At 49.1% G+C, this 16,338-nt stretch overlaps 7 protein-coding genes across 7 annotated transcripts; 3 read left to right on the top strand and 4 right to left on the bottom strand.

Moving 5' to 3' along the window:
* Positions 1 to 475: 475 nt before the first annotated feature.
* Positions 476 to 1,411, top strand: TRV_06482 (uncharacterized protein; the record flags this gene model as incomplete). Its single annotated transcript, XM_003019457.1, has 3 exons — positions 476 to 550; positions 637 to 1,146; positions 1,211 to 1,411. Coding segments are annotated over 3 exons (786 nt in total), but the record flags the coding sequence as incomplete, so codon positions are not given.
* Positions 1,412 to 2,231: 820 nt separating this feature from the next.
* On the bottom strand, positions 2,232 to 5,131 carry TRV_06481 (uncharacterized protein; the record flags this gene model as incomplete). The annotated part of the gene is made up of 4 exons (XM_003019456.1): positions 2,232 to 2,270; positions 2,334 to 4,734; positions 4,797 to 5,005; positions 5,075 to 5,131. The coding sequence occupies 4 exons, from the start codon at positions 5,129 to 5,131 to the stop codon at positions 2,232 to 2,234; spliced, it is 2,706 nt and encodes a 901-aa protein (XP_003019502.1).
* Positions 5,132 to 6,236: 1,105 nt separating this feature from the next.
* On the bottom strand, positions 6,237 to 7,376 carry TRV_06480 (uncharacterized protein; the record flags this gene model as incomplete). Its single annotated transcript, XM_003019455.1, has 1 exon — positions 6,237 to 7,376. One exon carries the CDS (start codon positions 7,374 to 7,376, stop codon positions 6,237 to 6,239), a length of 1,140 nt encoding a protein of 379 aa, XP_003019501.1.
* Positions 7,377 to 8,458: 1,082 nt separating this feature from the next.
* On the top strand, positions 8,459 to 9,452 carry TRV_06479 (uncharacterized protein; the record flags this gene model as incomplete). Its single annotated transcript, XM_003019454.1, has 2 exons — positions 8,459 to 9,138; positions 9,299 to 9,452. The coding sequence occupies 2 exons, from the start codon at positions 8,459 to 8,461 to the stop codon at positions 9,450 to 9,452; spliced, it is 834 nt and encodes a 277-aa protein (XP_003019500.1).
* A 767-nt stretch (positions 9,453 to 10,219) lies between these two features.
* On the bottom strand, positions 10,220 to 11,780 carry TRV_06478 (uncharacterized protein; the record flags this gene model as incomplete). Its single annotated transcript, XM_003019453.1, has 2 exons — positions 10,220 to 11,535; positions 11,588 to 11,780. 2 exons carry the CDS (start codon positions 11,778 to 11,780, stop codon positions 10,220 to 10,222), a joined length of 1,509 nt encoding a protein of 502 aa, XP_003019499.1.
* A 717-nt stretch (positions 11,781 to 12,497) lies between these two features.
* TRV_06477 (uncharacterized protein) lies at positions 12,498 to 14,754 on the bottom strand (the record flags this gene model as incomplete). Its single annotated transcript, XM_003019452.1, has 5 exons — positions 12,498 to 12,769; positions 12,949 to 14,262; positions 14,323 to 14,396; positions 14,465 to 14,613; positions 14,743 to 14,754. The coding sequence occupies 5 exons, from the start codon at positions 14,752 to 14,754 to the stop codon at positions 12,498 to 12,500; spliced, it is 1,821 nt and encodes a 606-aa protein (XP_003019498.1).
* Positions 14,755 to 15,363: 609 nt separating this feature from the next.
* On the top strand, positions 15,364 to 16,219 carry TRV_06476 (uncharacterized protein; the record flags this gene model as incomplete). Its single annotated transcript, XM_003019451.1, has 2 exons — positions 15,364 to 15,848; positions 15,937 to 16,219. 2 exons carry the CDS (start codon positions 15,364 to 15,366, stop codon positions 16,217 to 16,219), a joined length of 768 nt encoding a protein of 255 aa, XP_003019497.1.
* Positions 16,220 to 16,338: the final 119 nt, after the last annotated feature.

Here is a 16,338-nt window from a genome sequence, read left to right as displayed (position 1 = left end):
TATCACGTGACCACAGAACTTCAAGTCACATGATTAGGGTTTGGAATCTTGGCGTCGGCTTTCGGGAAAACAAAAAAGCGGCTGATTTCACCCACACAAACACAACTTTTTCGGCTTCAAATTTGATTTTCGATCTCGCACTTCGACTTCTTCATCGCCAGAACATCCAACGACGCCGGTACTCCTCGACCCGACAACATGGTAAGAATACAGCATCCTGCGTGAATCCTCAGATCCTCTTCTCGACCTCCGTATACCCCGTTGAGAGCACAACTCGAGATGGGAGTGTCCTGTCGACAGGTCTAATTCCGTCACACCGCGCTGCGACTCTCCACGAGCCAGCGCAGGAGGCGTTGACTTGGCTTGAGGTGACGGGAATTGCAGCAATGCAATGACCGTTATCCTCTTTAGAGATCAAAGAAGATGCGATGCTTAGTGAATGCATTTCGCTAATGTCCTCTTTTCTCAATGATAGCCTCCAAAGAGTGGAAAGAAAGTTGCTGCCGCCCCCTTCCCACAGGGCAAGGCTGGCTCTAAGAAGGCCCCAAAGGTGAGTTGCTAATTGATATTCTACCTGAAATATCCAACTTTTTTTTTTCTCGTAGGAGCCTGTTTGTACTAATTGATGTGTATTAGAACCCTCTCATCGAGAAGCGCCCTCGCAACTATGGCATCGGTCAGGACATCCAGCCAACCCGCAACCTTAGCCGTATGGTGAAATGGCCCGCCTACGTCCGCCTTCAGCGCCAGCGCAAGGTTCTCAACCTCCGCTTGAAGGTTCCACCAGCGATTGCGCAGTTCCAGAACACCCTCGACCGCAACACCGCTGCCCAGACTTTCAAGTTCTTGAACAAGTACCGCCCTGAGTCCAAGGCTGAGAAGAAGGAGCGTCTCCACAAGGAGGCCTCCGCTATCGAGGCCGGCCAGAAGAAGGAGGATGTCAGCAAGAAGCCATATGCCGTCAAGTACGGTCTTAACCACGTTGTTGGTTTGATTGAGAACAAGAAGGCCTCTTTGGTCCTCATCCCTAACGATGTTGACCCAATTGAGCTTGTCATCTTCCTTCCTGCTCTCTGCCGCAAGATGGGTGTCCCATACGCCATCATCAAGGGCAAGGCTCGTCTTGGAACCGTTGTCCACAAGAAGGTAAGCCTATGCTGAAGATATTGTGCCATTGCCTATCAACAGCTACTAACAACTTCTCCTGTAGACTGCCGCTGTCTTGGCCATCACTGAAGTTCGTGGTGAGGACAAGGCTGAGTTTGCTAAGCTCGTCTCTGCCATCAAGGAGGGATACAGTGACAAGTACGAGGAGGCCAAGCGCCACTGGGGTGGTGGTATCATGGGCGCTAAGGCCCAGGCTGCCATGGAGAAGAAGCGCAAGGCCATTGAGAACGCCATCAAGATCTAAGCTATCTAACGACCCTTAGCTCTTTCATCATGTCACGCTGAGTCAGGTCATGGAGTTCATAGGTACGGGAATGGCATTCAAAAAGTTCTCTTTTTTTCTTTTCTTGCGGAAGCGAGTGAATTTGATCCTCCCGGGGAACACAAGAAAGCTCTTGTTGCCTCTCCCTAGTTTTAGAAATGAGACGCATTTCTCGCCCTCCAATGGCTTGACTCTGTTACCGAGACCTACCTACCTACCTACCTCCTGTTTTTATATTACTTTTTTTGCATCTTACATATACCCATGTTAATGAAATGAGGTGAACGGTTTTATGAAGACAAGTGTATGCATGCGTATAAGCTAGTCGTAGTAATCGTAACCCTTTTTCTACTGATGCAATAAATATGGTGTACAATGCTCTAAATCCTAGTGTCCACATGGATGCCTCGCATTCTATCTCCTGGGTGAGTAAAATGCAAACCTGGCCTCTTATCAAGTTGCCACCGGCTAGCCTATGCTGCCTTTCGAGGAACTACAAGTGTTGAAGCCGTAGATAAAAAACATAAAGAGGGGTGGAAGTGATAGAAAAAAGGAGAGAATATTAATGATAACAATCAACCCATGGCCCGTTTGTTTCCCCACTGTTTTTGCCTATACCCTCATCATATACGCATTGAGAATCAAGAAAAGAAAGTGTGAAAAGAAGACCATGCAGAGAATATATCGAGGAATTAAATAACGATCAAACTGAATGGGTATTTCGTAAAACAAGCTGGAGAACGGTGCGTTTTAGGGAAGAGTGAGAGTCTATATCGGAGCCAAATTGGCAGATAGACTAATGTTAGTGCGAAGTAGGGGGCCTTGACAAGCCTTGTCTTGCCTAAAATTTTGAGTTAGTTGCTGTATGGATAGGAAGAGGACTATATATAGTAATCAAGCTTACCTTCATCTGCTCTATTCTAGCTTTCAATTGGCTTGTTACCTCAGCAGCTCTCTTCCAGTTTTCTGACGGTTCGATTGACACAGGCGCATCACCTGTAGGGGTCCTCGAAGTTCTTGCCGGGCTACCCCTGCCAGAAGAGTATGCAGATCCAGCGGGAGGGCTAAACTTTCTGCGGCCTGAGAATCCGGTGCTCAAAGCAGGAGAAACCATGCCTGTGTTTTCCTTTTCCTCGCTTGGACTTGATGAAACAAAGCTTCTTGGCCGCGCGCTTTCGAATCGAGATCCCATATGAAGGCTAGCACGAGAGGGTGTTCCGTTAATGCGATGCATATCATCTTGGTAGATGCCTCCGTTATCACTGATACCCATGTTGAGGCTCATATCAGGTAGTGTCATTGGAGGACTGGTTGCTCCGGCCCTCATAGCCCGCGAGAGCTCCCGTTTCAGCCTCTCGATCTCTCGCTGCTGCTTTTGAACACTTTGTTCTGCAGTTTCCGCATCTCCCCGTGCTCGAACTAGCTGAGTCTCCTTAGCCTTGATGCTTAGCACATCTCGGGTATGGTCTTCTATCAGCTGAGCGTTTTGATTTTGAAGTTCATGGACTTCAGATGATAATCTTGACCGCTCTGCTCGAAGCTCTTCGGTCATTTTAGATAGCCTCGCGTTTTCCGCCCGAAGCTCCTCCAGCTCGGCTCTTTCAATAGCAGATAAGCCGGTGGCGATCTGAGCAATTGGTTGCTCCTGCACAGGCGCACTTGGTTTACCTATTGGTCGACTAGCTAGTCCTCTACCACCACCGCCAATTCCAAACTTGGGAGGAGGAGGAGGAAGTGCTGCCGGATCCTCCATGGGGGGCGAAACCACGCGGCGTTGCGGAGAAGCAGCACCACCTGGTCCAGCCAGTTTAGATTTCAATTTCAGTCCGGAACCAGGAGTAGCAAGACCACGAGGAGCTCCTATCTTGGGGGCGGCCTTCTTTGCAGGTGCTGGCGACGCTGGAGGTTCGCTTGGAGCGGCGGCGGGGGCAGCGGCGGCAGCAGAAGCTGGAGCAGGTTTCTTAACGCCCAACGGCTTCTTACCCATTGGTTTCTTTGCTGGTGTAGCGGTAGTCTTTGGTGGACCGATTATGGGTTTTGGTCTGTCCTTCGCTTTAACCTCTGCCGTTTCAAAGAACTCCCTGATCTTGGTTTTTCGAATGTCGTCTAGCCCGTCTAGATATACATTCATTGCACGCTCACCCATAATCTTCATGAGAGTTCCTAGGATTTCCGCGCCTCCTGATCTAGTGACTTCACTGGAGTCTGTGAGAAGTTTTGTTCCAGCTTCAGCTATTGACTTTACCTCCCCCTTTGAAGGTACGTCTCTGGTAGTTCGTAGGCAGCGGACTAGGAACTTGAAAGTTTCCTGCTTCACTTGAGGATTCTTATGCTTTAGGAACCCAAGGATATCTTCCAGGCAGTCGGTCAAGCTTGTTGATAGAAACACGGCATCCAAACCCTGGCCTAAAGCGGTTGATACCGTAGCCTTCTTCTCTTTTAGTCGTTCCATCATTGGCGGCATCACAACGGAGCGGTATTTGGCAAATCCTTTCCGAAGTCCAGTTGCAATCGCGCAGATACAATTCGCTGCAACTGTCACTACCAGGACATTCGCATCTTTCATGCATTTGCCAAGGTCACCGCATAGTTCATCAAAATTGCCCTCTTTGATCTTTGGGACGTTAACGACCTTGTATAAGTCATCCAGTGCTTCCTTCCTATCCTTCCATTTGGATGAGGCTAGATTCTGGTGAAGGTCCTTTGGTGCGGCTGCAATTATGTCCACCGCTTCAACCAGATCAAAGACATCGACTTCACCGTCATCTTCTAGGTTGTCACCTTCAGCCTCGCCCATTCCATCTTCAGCGCCAGGATTTGCACTAGCCTCAGCCATGACCGCTTGTTGTGTGCGGGTAAACCGTTCCTGTTTTGGCGGGGGATCTTGTTTCACTTTTTCGAATTGTTTCTCCAGGTCCTGTTGCTGTACCGGCTTCAAGTCGTTCCAAAAGGTAGCTTTGAGGGCTTCCTTAAGCCATCTGTAAAGCTCTACCGTCAAATTTTGGGCTTCTGCTCTCACGTTCTTGTCTGCATGGCTGAAGACTTTCGCCAGAGCTTTAAGAACCGGCTTTGTTTCCACTATCTTGATTCCATAGTTGTGATATATAGAGGTAAGGGCCGATAGAGCGGCGGCCACGACCTTGGGAGTCTTATGTGAGAGAGCAGCGACAAGCTCTTCAATAACTGGCTCAGGTTTATCGAGTTCAATAAAAAGTAACAGTGCTTCGAGCGCACTCGCTTTTGCAGCGGGGCGGGTTTGGGGAAGACCCTTTTCGATTATGGGTGCGGCAGTAACAGAGCGTGTTCTGGAAACAGTAATAGATATCTGTTAGTTCTTTGCTCTGGGTGCACCGTGTAAGTAACTCACCTATTACAGGCCTGGGCCCCTGAATATTGCAGAAAGGAGCAGTATGCAGCAAGACCCTCCTGCTGGGCGGCAACGTTTGTGTCTGCGACAACGCCCTTCCAAATGGTCGGATCTTGTAGGAACGGTCGAAATACGGGAGCGTCTTCATCTGGAGATATTTCAAATTGTTTCTTGGCCGCTTCGTAGCCTTCTTTCCGTACTTTCCAGACCTAATGCAGAGTTCGTTCAAATGTTAATTGTTTGCTCAGCAGTGCAGGGGGTGCCAGGTCAAAGCCCACCTTGTGCGCAAATCTCTCGGGGAGAGGGAGAGAAGAGTAGTCTTCTTCGTCGGCCATGGTTTCGCTCTGTGGAAGTGTCTATGTGTATAAGGATGGCCTATAAAGCTTTTCATCTGTCAGTAAAGCAACAACAATAACAGGAGGTATCCCCAGTGATTATAAAAAAAAAAAAATAAACAAGTCAGAGACACTGCAGGGAACACCACCAGTAACAAGATATTCAAAATCAACAACCGCAGTACCTGTCGATATGTACTAAATGCGACTCTCCGTCTGCTTGGGTGGGATGAAGCTGGTGGTGCGCGGTTGTCAATGCCCGACGGTGCGGGTGCCGCAGATAAACAAACAACCTACGGACGGATAAACAAGGATCGAGGTTCCGGCTTAGCAGCTTGACGAATAGGTGTAGAAAGAAATAGGGAAGGACTCCAGCAGCAGGATAAACAAAAAAAAAAGGCCCGTTAACTCATGGATGCTGGTATGGCCTGGGATGAGGTGTGGTCGGTATCGGAAATGCAGGAGAGGAAAAGAAAGGGACGAGAGAGTTGTGGATGTGTGATTTTTCCTCTTCTAGCTAACCTAACGTCGTCCACGCAGCGCAGGCGCTCGCTCGCAGGCATCAACGCAAAACACTAAAAGAAAAGGCCCACTAAGAAGGCCAACGCCTAGTGTGACAGGTTACGTAAGCAGGTCACTTTTGGGCTTTGCGATGGCCCCCCCCCCCGGTCCTTATTATTATTATTTAGTTATATTTCTATCGGGTCCACGGGCATATGATAGTCCAATATAGGGTGTTCCTGTCGAGCGGAAGGGAAGTTCCCGCTTTTATAGTATTTATATAGTATTTATACGGATATTATGTTAATTTATAATAATGTTTGGCTCAGGCACAGAGTGTTATGCTGTCCAGTAACAACCGACCAATCAAGTAGACGGAAAAGGGAAGATTCAGCCAATCAGGGGCTGCATTGGTCGGCCAACCATGAAAACCGAGCAGCTAGCTAGGCTCCCTAGGTAGGCTGGGCAGCCGTTGAATGGGTAGAAGAGGGTGGCCTGTAAGGAGTACATCATCTATATGTATTGACCGTTTGTACCTGCATGGCCCCTTTGCCAAAGAGACAAGCTTAACTTGTAATAAGGATACACGCAAATAGCAAATAACTTAATTTTGGAGAGACTTGCGGCTAGTACTATTGGTTGGCTCGGCTCTTGTCTGTCTCGAAGCACCCTCAACGTTGTCATTTGGATGTGCAAAGCTCCACTCAGCATCGTGAAGTCCAGCTTCATCAGATGTAGCTAGTGTATCAGAGTCCTCCAAGACAACAGTTGGTTCAGAAGTTGGTTCGCGTTCAGATGAGAGAAGTTCAGATGGAGCTTGCGTGTGTCTCTCGTTTGCAGATTTAATAAACTCGTCCCTCTGTTCTTTTGCCCAATCCCGTGCATTTCGATATGCAGTTGCACCGCTCCGAAAAGTATCCAGGCTATCCGCCATGGCAAATGATCTTAGTGAAGTCATAATGTATTCAGGACGCCCGTCGCTTTCTCGGGGAGCAGTGGGGTGTGTTGTGTAGAGCTTGAGTTGACCTCCATGGTAAATTGACGTTATCGTATAGGCATTATTGTCCCTAGATGGTTCATCTTGCTTATACGACTGAAGCTTATGCATTCCTCGAGCACCTAGCGCGCCGTGGTAACAGGCTTGCCGAGTAGCAACAGCGAGGGATCCATCGGGACCCTTAGTTTCAAGAAAGAAGTTTGGAGCTATCGGAAGGGAGCTCTGGGTCGACGGAATAATAAACTCGCTAAGCTCATCGCGTATTTTATGGTTAAGCTGCTCAGGCCGGGCGCCAAAGAAGTGATCTGGTTTTGCGTTTGCAAGTGTTCTATCTGTTAGAGTAGCAAGGTTGCCAAATGGGTAGTCTCCCCCCATGCACCTAGTATCATCAACGCGGCCTTCAATAATCGGGATAGCCAAGCGTACAATAGGCTTCTCCTTAGACGCATTTACATCTGCCTCTACAAATTCTTCAAATTGTTGCTCCGAAAACTTTGACGGCGAGAGTGAAGCTCGGGGCTGCGCCAGCCGTTCATTGAGCTCCTGCCAGTTATTCGGCTTTGCCGGTTTCTGGCCATCGGGGTATTTATATCCAGGTGGGTAAACACCGTGATCAATCAACTTCTGCTCAAAGTTCCGATTATAGGCTGTAGTGCTCGTTGTCTTTGTAGTCTTATTATTGCTGTTGCTGCTATCTGGAGGAGTCCCCGTACGTCTTTTCCGGTGTCCCGAGCTGTTTGCGCTCATTGATTGATAACAAGGGGTATGAGGGTCTGGAAACTGAGATAAAGTGTAAGTATAGGCACCAGCATGTCACAAGAACTACATACATTCCTGAGGTCAGATAGGTCAGGTCCGCCCTGTCTCGAGAGCCTTTTGATCTTGCTCAGACTCTCGGGCTTGCAGCTGATTAGGGGGTCGGGGGCAAGTGTCTGGTGACGATGCTTAAGTCTCGCCTGCAACTGTCGAGTGAGCGGCCGGTGGCGGAAATATGGCGACTCTGGTACGCTGTGCGAAGCCCTATTCCGTCGATCCAACTCTTCGAGAGCGTCCCTCGTTAACCAAATCTTCGATAAGCTATCCCAATATGCTGAAGTGGGCTGCCTAAGCTTCAGCCTTTTCGATGGAGGCCGTGGTGGATCGAGACAGTCTGACTCCTGCCGTTTGCGAGATTGTTCCAGAGAGACTGGGAAAGTCATATGGCACAGATATTGTAGACGTCTTAGGTCTAGAAAGCGTAGTGGGCGGAGGTTTGGTCATATATCCTCCAAACACGACCGGCGCGTAGCTTGACTTCGTAAGGATAGTGACGGTTTCATCCTCCTCACTTCTGCAGCCTGAACAGAGGCCCCATTGGGTAAGGATTTTGGCCCCCACAAGCAAGGGAGATGGGCATATGCACCTCTGATTGAAAAAAAGGGTGATTTGGGGGCTGTTGATGTTAATGCAAGGACAGGCAAAAAAGCCTTAGTTATGCCAAGCCATCAGATAACTATATAATTTGATCTTGACCAATTAACTAACTTGTTAAATAAATTAGTTAGTTACTAATCAACGCGCTCCGCAAAGAAAATAACTGGAAGACAACAGATGGGATTTTCCTTGAGTATATGAGAGGTATAGGCCTTGTTAGTGCTCTACTAATGATATACTTACTGACGGAGCTGCTAGATAGATATATCCCTTGCTTATAGAAAGCAATTCAATCTTATTCGGGACAACGAAACTCGAGTGTTTACCAAAGTAAAATATCTAGAGCCCTTGCCCCTACGAAAGTTGTGTTAGTAGGTAATTTCCGATTGCCTATAATCAGGAGCTGACTTACATATATGCTCTCAGGGGTGAACGACCTTGCCCGAGGTGTTGCTTTCCTCGAGTCACCTAACCTCGCCTATGGTGACATAAGACCTGAAAATATCCTCCTTGATCGTAACCGACTGAAAATTTCGGATTTTGATTGCACAAGCGAATTTGGGTCGGATTTTGATACTTGCCCCTGTCCGTATGGAAGACTACTAAATAGTGAGGAGACAGACCAAGGAGTACCTGGAACTGCGGGTTTCCTAGGTCCTAGAACGGGACAGTTTGCCCTCGGTTCGCTATTCTACCTAAATAACTACGGCTTTGAGGTTTATGATGACCAGCGTCTTGTCGATGACCCTTATGAACATGGACCCAAGGTCATGGAATTACTCCAGGATATGAAAATTCCGAAGTTCAACGGTGATCCGCTAATTGACAATATCATCGATAAGTGCTGGCATAACCGATATCGCACGCTTGCAGAGTTAGCTACCCAGACCGACATCTTGCGGAGTGAACCAACCAGTGGACCGCGCAATCACGAAGCAGCCTCTACCTTCAACGACTGTCACAACGTAAATCAAGACCGGTCTGGAGAGTCTTCGTTGAAGAAGCGGGAATTCTGCCAGGACTTAGAGAAGCGTGGACTCCTTCGCCTCCTTCCTTCGGGTAAACCTATGGAGCTTGGATTCAGCATGGAGCACAGGTACGTGTCGCCAACTACTGCAGAGAACTGAGAGGTTGTCCATTCTTGTGGAGGTTGGGGATTCCGAACGGTGGGTTATCATTTAAACTTATCCAACTAGGTTGGTTGGAGTAAGGTCAGCCAGCCATGGTAAATTCACCATAGCGGGTTCACTTTTCAGCCTGGGTGAAATTCGTTACAAGCTGTACGAAGGGAAGAGGGGGTTGGAGCATTCAGTGAAGAGAAAAAAAGCAGCTGTCCTGGCTATGTTTCGATCAATGCTCGTTTTTGATCCTGGGAAACGGGCTTCGGCAAAAGTCGTTACTGGCATCTGACTGGATGATGAACTGGGGAACTACCAGGGCTTAAATGCCTCCTGGACAACTGATCTGAGAAGAACGCATTCCAAGATTATACAATAGTGTCAAATACGGGAGAGATTAGTTTGCCTACGCGTATACATACCAGGAGGGCAAAGCACGACGGAAACGGGGGAATAGATCTGAATGTTTCTTAGAAGAGGAACAGCAGAGAAATAGTAAGGAGACTTTTGACACCAACAAATCACCCTCAGAATAGTGAATCCAGCAAGAGGAAAATGAAGATAGAATTATCGGTAGACGTATGCACGGATATATAGTATAGAAAATGATAACAGGGAGGGCGTAGGGAGGAAGGGGTCAATTTAAGGAACAGGGGAAAAGGTTCATATCGGTGGACATGATATCACATGAGTGGAAGAGCGTTATGGGCAACGGATGGAACGTAGCGGGTGGGATGGGAAAAATGGAATCAAAAAGCAATCAAAAAGTCATTGCATCACCCGCCAGCATATTGAAAGGTGGGGAAGAAAAGAGAGAAGAAGAAAGAGGGTCATCGCGGTGGACCTGTCTATAAGAGTCGAAGTGAGGATTAATGATCTTCCAATGTCATCATATCGCCGAAATCAACTTTGAAGCTCCGCTGATCCGATCGCCCCAGAGTCCGACGAGGCACACAAGACCACCATAATAATGAAGGGTGGGAGAAATAAAAAAAAATAACGAAGGGGTAAAAAACAAAAGAAATTTGATAGGTGCATCCATCAATGGATAAGGGGGAATCATAGATCAATGAGATTGTTGCTGCCCTGTTGATTAGGGCGTGCAAAGCCCTGCTGAGAGCCGAAGCCGGGGTTGCTCTGTTGTTGAGGCGCACCGGTGAAGTTTTGGGTTAGGAACGGGTTGTTACCGGTCCTTGAAGCTTGAATCTGGTTAAGCCCAGAACCAGCAGAGTTTACAAATACACCCGGTGCGGTATGCTGAGCTGGGATACGTAGATCGCCGACATTGCCAAATGTATCCTGGCCGTCGCCGGTGGCAAGAAGAGCGTTAAGACGGGCATGTTGTGGGTTTTGGTTGATTTGTTGCTGGTTGTTCATGGGCTGGAGTTGTTGTTGCTGCTGCTGTTGTTGCTGGGGTGCCTGGTAGTTCATGATAGGGTTATTAAACTGCGTTGCGGTTTTCTGTTCTGCAAGAGCGTTAAGAGATGGTGGTCCGGTTTTCTGAATTTGAGATTGCTGGGCTTGGGCGCGTGTGAAAGACGATGCGAATGGGTTATTGGAGCCAGTCGGAGCTGGCTTCAAAGCTTCAGCTGGCTTTTGTTGGTTCATAGCCCATGGATTATGGGAGCCAGGTTGAAGGAAGCCATCCTGTTGTTGTTGCGGTTGCATCTGTGGTTGCTGTTGCTGGCCAAACAAATCATTTCCGTACGGGTTACTGGTAAAGGCGGTCTGTTGCGGTTGTAACGTGGATTGAGGCTGTAGGAACTGCTGGTCAAATCCCGTTGGTTGTTGCTGAAATCCATTGGGAAAGCTATTGTTAAAGCCAGTCTGCTGGGGCTGGAACCCAGTAGGTTGTGCATATTGATTGTTTAGGAAGCCTGTAGTCATGGGCTGCTGGGGGTCAACTGGGTTACCAAACCAGTCCACAGCACCTTGCTGCTGGTAACCCTGGTTGTATCCGGTAGCCTGTGGCTGGGCAGGTTGAGGGGTTGAGTCATCAAAAAGAGAGGCAGCATTGCTTTCTTCGAGCTCCCGTCTTCGAAGTTCTTCTTCCTCCTTGCTGAGCTTGATGGCCTTGGCGAGTTCGTCGTCTTCTAGATCCCGGGAAGCATTCTTTTCTCGTCGTTTCCTATCTTCTTCTGCCTCGTACTTGCTGGCCTCTATTGCGAGTCTGTATTCGGCGTCTTCATCATCAGCAGGGCGTTGGGGACGCTCTCGTCGGCGCTGGCGGTGAGACATATCACCTCCCTCGATGCCTCGCATGCCGTCGTCCATTCCGGCGAATCGTGATTTCCACAGCTTTCTATCGGATCGTTCGCTCCTCAATCGGTCTTCGTCAAGCAGCAGAGAAGTGAGCTCCTTCGCAGCCACACGAACTAGTAAGTTTGTTAGAAACCGTACATGTGCTGGATATGTGTATACACATACCATTCTGGCCAACATCACGCCCATCCTCGTCGATATACTGAAACTCACGGAGAGTCTTGATGATGTAGAGGTTCTTCGTCGCCCAAGTCACTACCTGTTCGGAACCTTCGTGAAGGCAATAATCAACGACTTTGAGAGATTTCAACACATGGCGCCAATTCTTTCCCTTATCGTTTAACCGCTTATCGAGCATCTCCACGATTTCATAGAATTCGTTCGGGCTATCCGTGGAATTGAGTTAGTCACCATGTTGTCTAGCAGGGTACAATCTCCTGGCAATCATCGCCGTACCTGTTGAATGTCAGAGCGGCAATTTCGGCCATCTCTGTGCCCGTTGGGCCCCAAGGATCGTTGCTCGTGGCTATATAATAATTGTCAGCACCCCCGTGGACACCGAACATCAGCCAGACGGGTACAAAGAATTCATACCATTCCGGACCTTCACCTGTACCGCCGAATAGCCCTTGGTGACATTCTTCACACTCCTCACAACCTTCGACATACTGACGTCGAACTGTCCGGTTCTACTCGGGAACCGGCCGCTGTGACAATGGGGAGTATACCGGGACTGAGGGGAACGGTGCTATCGTGTATTTGGAGGCCTTTTTGAACGTGAGGATGTCTCTAGGGAGAAGACAGCGGGAGTATTTCGCGGTGCGGGCGGTGCGCTCGTGAGATGCGCAAGGAGGAGACGGTAACTAACTAGTTGAACGGAGAAGTTTGCGCCTTTAGTAAACCGGTCCAGTGCAGGCTCTTTTGTTTCGCAAGGGAGTGTCAAAGCAGTGATATCCTTTCCATGCACACGGCACAGGAACAAAGACAATGGTTTATCTGCCAGTACAGGGCATTATGTCCGCTCGCGTAGATGGTCGTGGAGCAGATAATAAAAATAATAATAGTTGAACTGAACTTACGTAGTCGGGCCGCTGGAGCGAACGTGCCAAGCCAGAACCCGCTGGGTGACGGACAACAAGGACGCAGGAGAAGATGTCTTTTCGGCGGCTTCAGCAGAGCAAACGCTATATGAAGGAGAGAAGAAGAAGCGGAAGAGGAAGACAAGAAGATATTCGTTTATGAAGATGCCGGCGGGAAAATCTCGACTTCGGTGAATGTTGAAGTTTTGGGTGTTGACGTCGCGGACGCAGAAGAAAAGTGGCTGAGTCAGTGAAGTGGGGGTGATGACTAAGCTGCCCAGCCACAGCGCCGATAGAAAGATATAGATAGAAGATCAATAAGGAGTATCAACATAGGAGGAGATGGATGTAGATAAAGTAGATGGAGAAGAAGATGGATGAAGATGGATGAAGAAAAAGAAGAAGAAGATAGAGAAGTGCATATGTGAGATCTAGTTTACTATTTACCGGCAGATTCCTTCTCCAGGGCAAGGTACAGCTCCTCGGCCCCCTTTATACACTGGATGTTTGCGCCCAGCTTGTTCAGGGTCTCAACATACTCATCGTACGGATCAGAGTCAAAGACGATGCCACCGCCGGCCTGGAGGTAGGCAACGTTGTCCTTGAGAACCATCGTCCGCAACGCAATGCAGGTGTCCATGGCGCCGTCGATGATCTCCTTTCCATCAAGGCTGCTGCGGTTATATCCAAAGTACCCAACAGCGCCAGCATAGACACCACGCTTCTCACCTTCCAGCTCAGCAATCAATTGCATGGCTCGCACCTTGGGCGCACCACTGACCGTCCCGGCAGGGAAAATGGATCGGAATGCATCGAACCTGGTCTTCTCTGGCCGCAGGACACCAGAGACCTGGGAGACCAAATGCTGGACATGAGAGAACTTCTCAACAACCATTAGCCGGTCGACCTGAGTGGTTGCTGGGTCACAGACGCGGTTGACGTCGTTTCTGGCCAGGTCGACTAGCATGACGTGCTCGGCACGGTCTTTTAGACTGTTGCGGAGCTCTTCGGCAAGCTTCTCGTCCTCCTCGGGGGTTTTGCCTCTTGGAACAGTACCGGCAATGGGGTGGGTGATGATTCTGTCTGCTTCTTTCTTGACCAGGAGCTCAGGGCTGGCACCAACGATCTGGAAGTCGGCACAGTCGATGTAAAATAGGTAAGGGGAAGGGTTCACGGATCTCAGGTGTCTGAACAGGTTAAATGGATGGAGAGTGGTAGGCCGTGCAAGCCGTTGGGATGGCACGGTTTGGAAGATGTCGCCTTTCCCGATGTGCTCCTTTAGCCGGTGAACATGGCCTTCATATCCTGCCTGGCCAATGTTCGACGTATATACCTGGTCAGGCTTGATAGGAGGCTGTGGAGGCATGGGCACCTTGGGATCTAAAAGCTTTTGAATCATCTTCTGAAGTACCAACTCGGCTTCCCGGTAGAGTTTTTCTATGTCGGCATCTCCATCTGGTACCCGGAGATACGTTATCACCTTGATAACCTGGAAGAAGTGGTCGAACGCAACGATGGTGTCGAACAACATGAATAGAGACTCGGGTATGCATAGTATATCCTTCATGGGGCGAGCAGTCTTAGGCTCAAAATACCTAACGCAGTCGTATCCAACGTATCCAATTGCCCCTCCAGTAAGTGGTGGTAGCTTCAGTCCAGGGACAGTCGCAACACGGCACTGCGAGATCTCCTTCTCGAGCAGCGGCAAAGGGTCACATTCCGGTCCATGTCCAGGTCCAGACACAAGCACATCCTTGGGGTCTAGACATCATCATGCATTAGTTCTATATTCAACCACAGTAGAAATATTTCAGTACGTACCCGCTCCAACGAAGCTGTACCTGCCAATCGTCTCCGTCGTCGCCGCACTCTCGTAAAGGAACGACCGTTTCGAGCTTGAAGCAGGACCCTGTTAGCTCTCAATTGTACAGCCAAAGGCCACAAACTGCCCGGCCAAACTCACTCTGCTGAGATTTTAAGGTATGCGACGGTGGGAGTCATCAAGTCTGCAGGTATCGACGCCGTTACCGGGACCATGTTCGGCGGGTTCGGGGACCCCCTTGATTGCGCGAGGACATCCTTCACGGCGTCGAGAGACGGTTGAGCAATAACCTATGCGTCCTGATTAATCGTCTGTTCCACTGCCTGGTAGATACACAGTCACCCCAGCTATATTTCCAGCCATAGCGTCACTAAATATCCCGTGGGGGCTTGGGAGGGCATAAATATAGGTACACATACCCGTGGAGCCATTGCGAAAAAGCGCAGCGAGATGGTTCTTCTCCCAGTATCTGTCCTTCGGCGTCTCTGGCGGCTTCAGGCGACTCCAACGCAGGATGTTCTACAGCAGAGGAGAGCGAGTCGCGGGCTGGAGGGGGAAGAGCAGCGAACCCTGAGAAGACCAAATTATGAGCCCTGCCCGGCGATTCTAACTGCGACTAACCAAACTATGGGCTCGCCGGTCACTGACTAACTAACTTAGCTGACTAGCGGGACCAGCCCTCGCAGGGAGCCCAGAGCTATAAATACACCCGAACGGCGGCCACTCACCGAGCGAGAAACCTGCCTCGTACAGAACTTAACTACAGGGTGGCATCGTCCGATCTTGGAGCTTTTCGTTGCTGGATGCATATCAGAAACATATTATTGGATTATAACTAGTTATCTCATTGGCCGTTGGGTTTTACACGACAGAAAAACGGTTGAAAGTCAAACTCTCACCAGGCCGTGAAGTGAACAGATCAACAAGAAAGGCATAAAGCAAAAGAAGGAAAAAATTACATATGCAAGACGGGGGGGTAATCTAAAGCCAACGCTTTTATTCTCTCTTCTCTCAATCTCCTTCTCTTTTTGCCAATATTAATGTTGTCGAAGGCTGGCAGCGTAAAGGAGGGACCAGGGTGTATCGAACAGGGGTCGGAGTTGAATGTTGATGAGATACGAGAGCAGCTGCGGCTCCTCCTGGATCTTAGCTCGCAGCTCCCTTCCAAGACGGTGCTTTCGCTAGGCGATGCCACTGTCTTTCGCGACTCTTGCTCGGCGCTGGAGAAGGTGTTGACTGCGCCCACACGGAGGTATGATGACACGAAATATGAATTCTCGGATAGGGTGGATCCACGAGGAGACATTGCTGAAGACCATCACGAAGCCACGCATCCGGAAGATAGGAGGGAAGAAGCTCTTCAATATGACCGTGAACTTTTGTTAGTGCTGGACCGTCTGACAAAAGCGAATGAGAACTTTCGACAGCGGAGAGCCGAACAGCGCCAGATTCACGAAAAGTACCAAATCAGGTGCAAGGAGTTCTCAGCACGGGTCTCGGAGCTAGAAGATGAAGTGAAGTTGCTGTATGTCCAAATCAATGCTCTCTTGTCCGCCCTTATTATTATCTTCCCGTCTCCTTCCTCCTAAATTTCAAGCTGACGATAATTTCAGCCAGGAGGAGGTGTTCAACGCCACCATCGAGCTGGAGTGTATGCGTGGCACTGTCTCTGGACTCGACTCCTGGTTAAGTAATTGGAAGAGCCAAAATGATAGCGACAGCCATTTAGATCCAGTGTTAAAAAGGCCAGCTAAACCACGAGGAAAGAGCTCAAAGTATTTTGAGCAGCTGGACAAGCTCCAAGAGCAGAGAGATGGCCTGATAGACGGGCTAGGCGCCTGGATGCGAGGGTGGAACGATGCAACTGACGGTTTTCGGGCTCGCTCAACGAGCTAGTGCTGGTAGTGATATCTACACCTCTCTCAGCCCTATCTCTCTCTCTCTCTCTTTCGCTCTCTTCCCCTCCTTTTTGTATACAAAAATTGTATTATTAATTCTCGTCTATTAGAGGTCGA

This window comes from Trichophyton verrucosum (genome assembly GCF_000151505.1).
Source record: "Trichophyton verrucosum HKI 0517 chromosome Unknown contig00708_1.f1.exp, whole genome shotgun sequence".
In the NCBI taxonomy this organism is placed as follows: Eukaryota; Fungi; Ascomycota; class Eurotiomycetes; order Onygenales; family Arthrodermataceae; genus Trichophyton; species Trichophyton verrucosum.
This window is presented reverse-complemented; position numbering and strand designations above follow the sequence as displayed.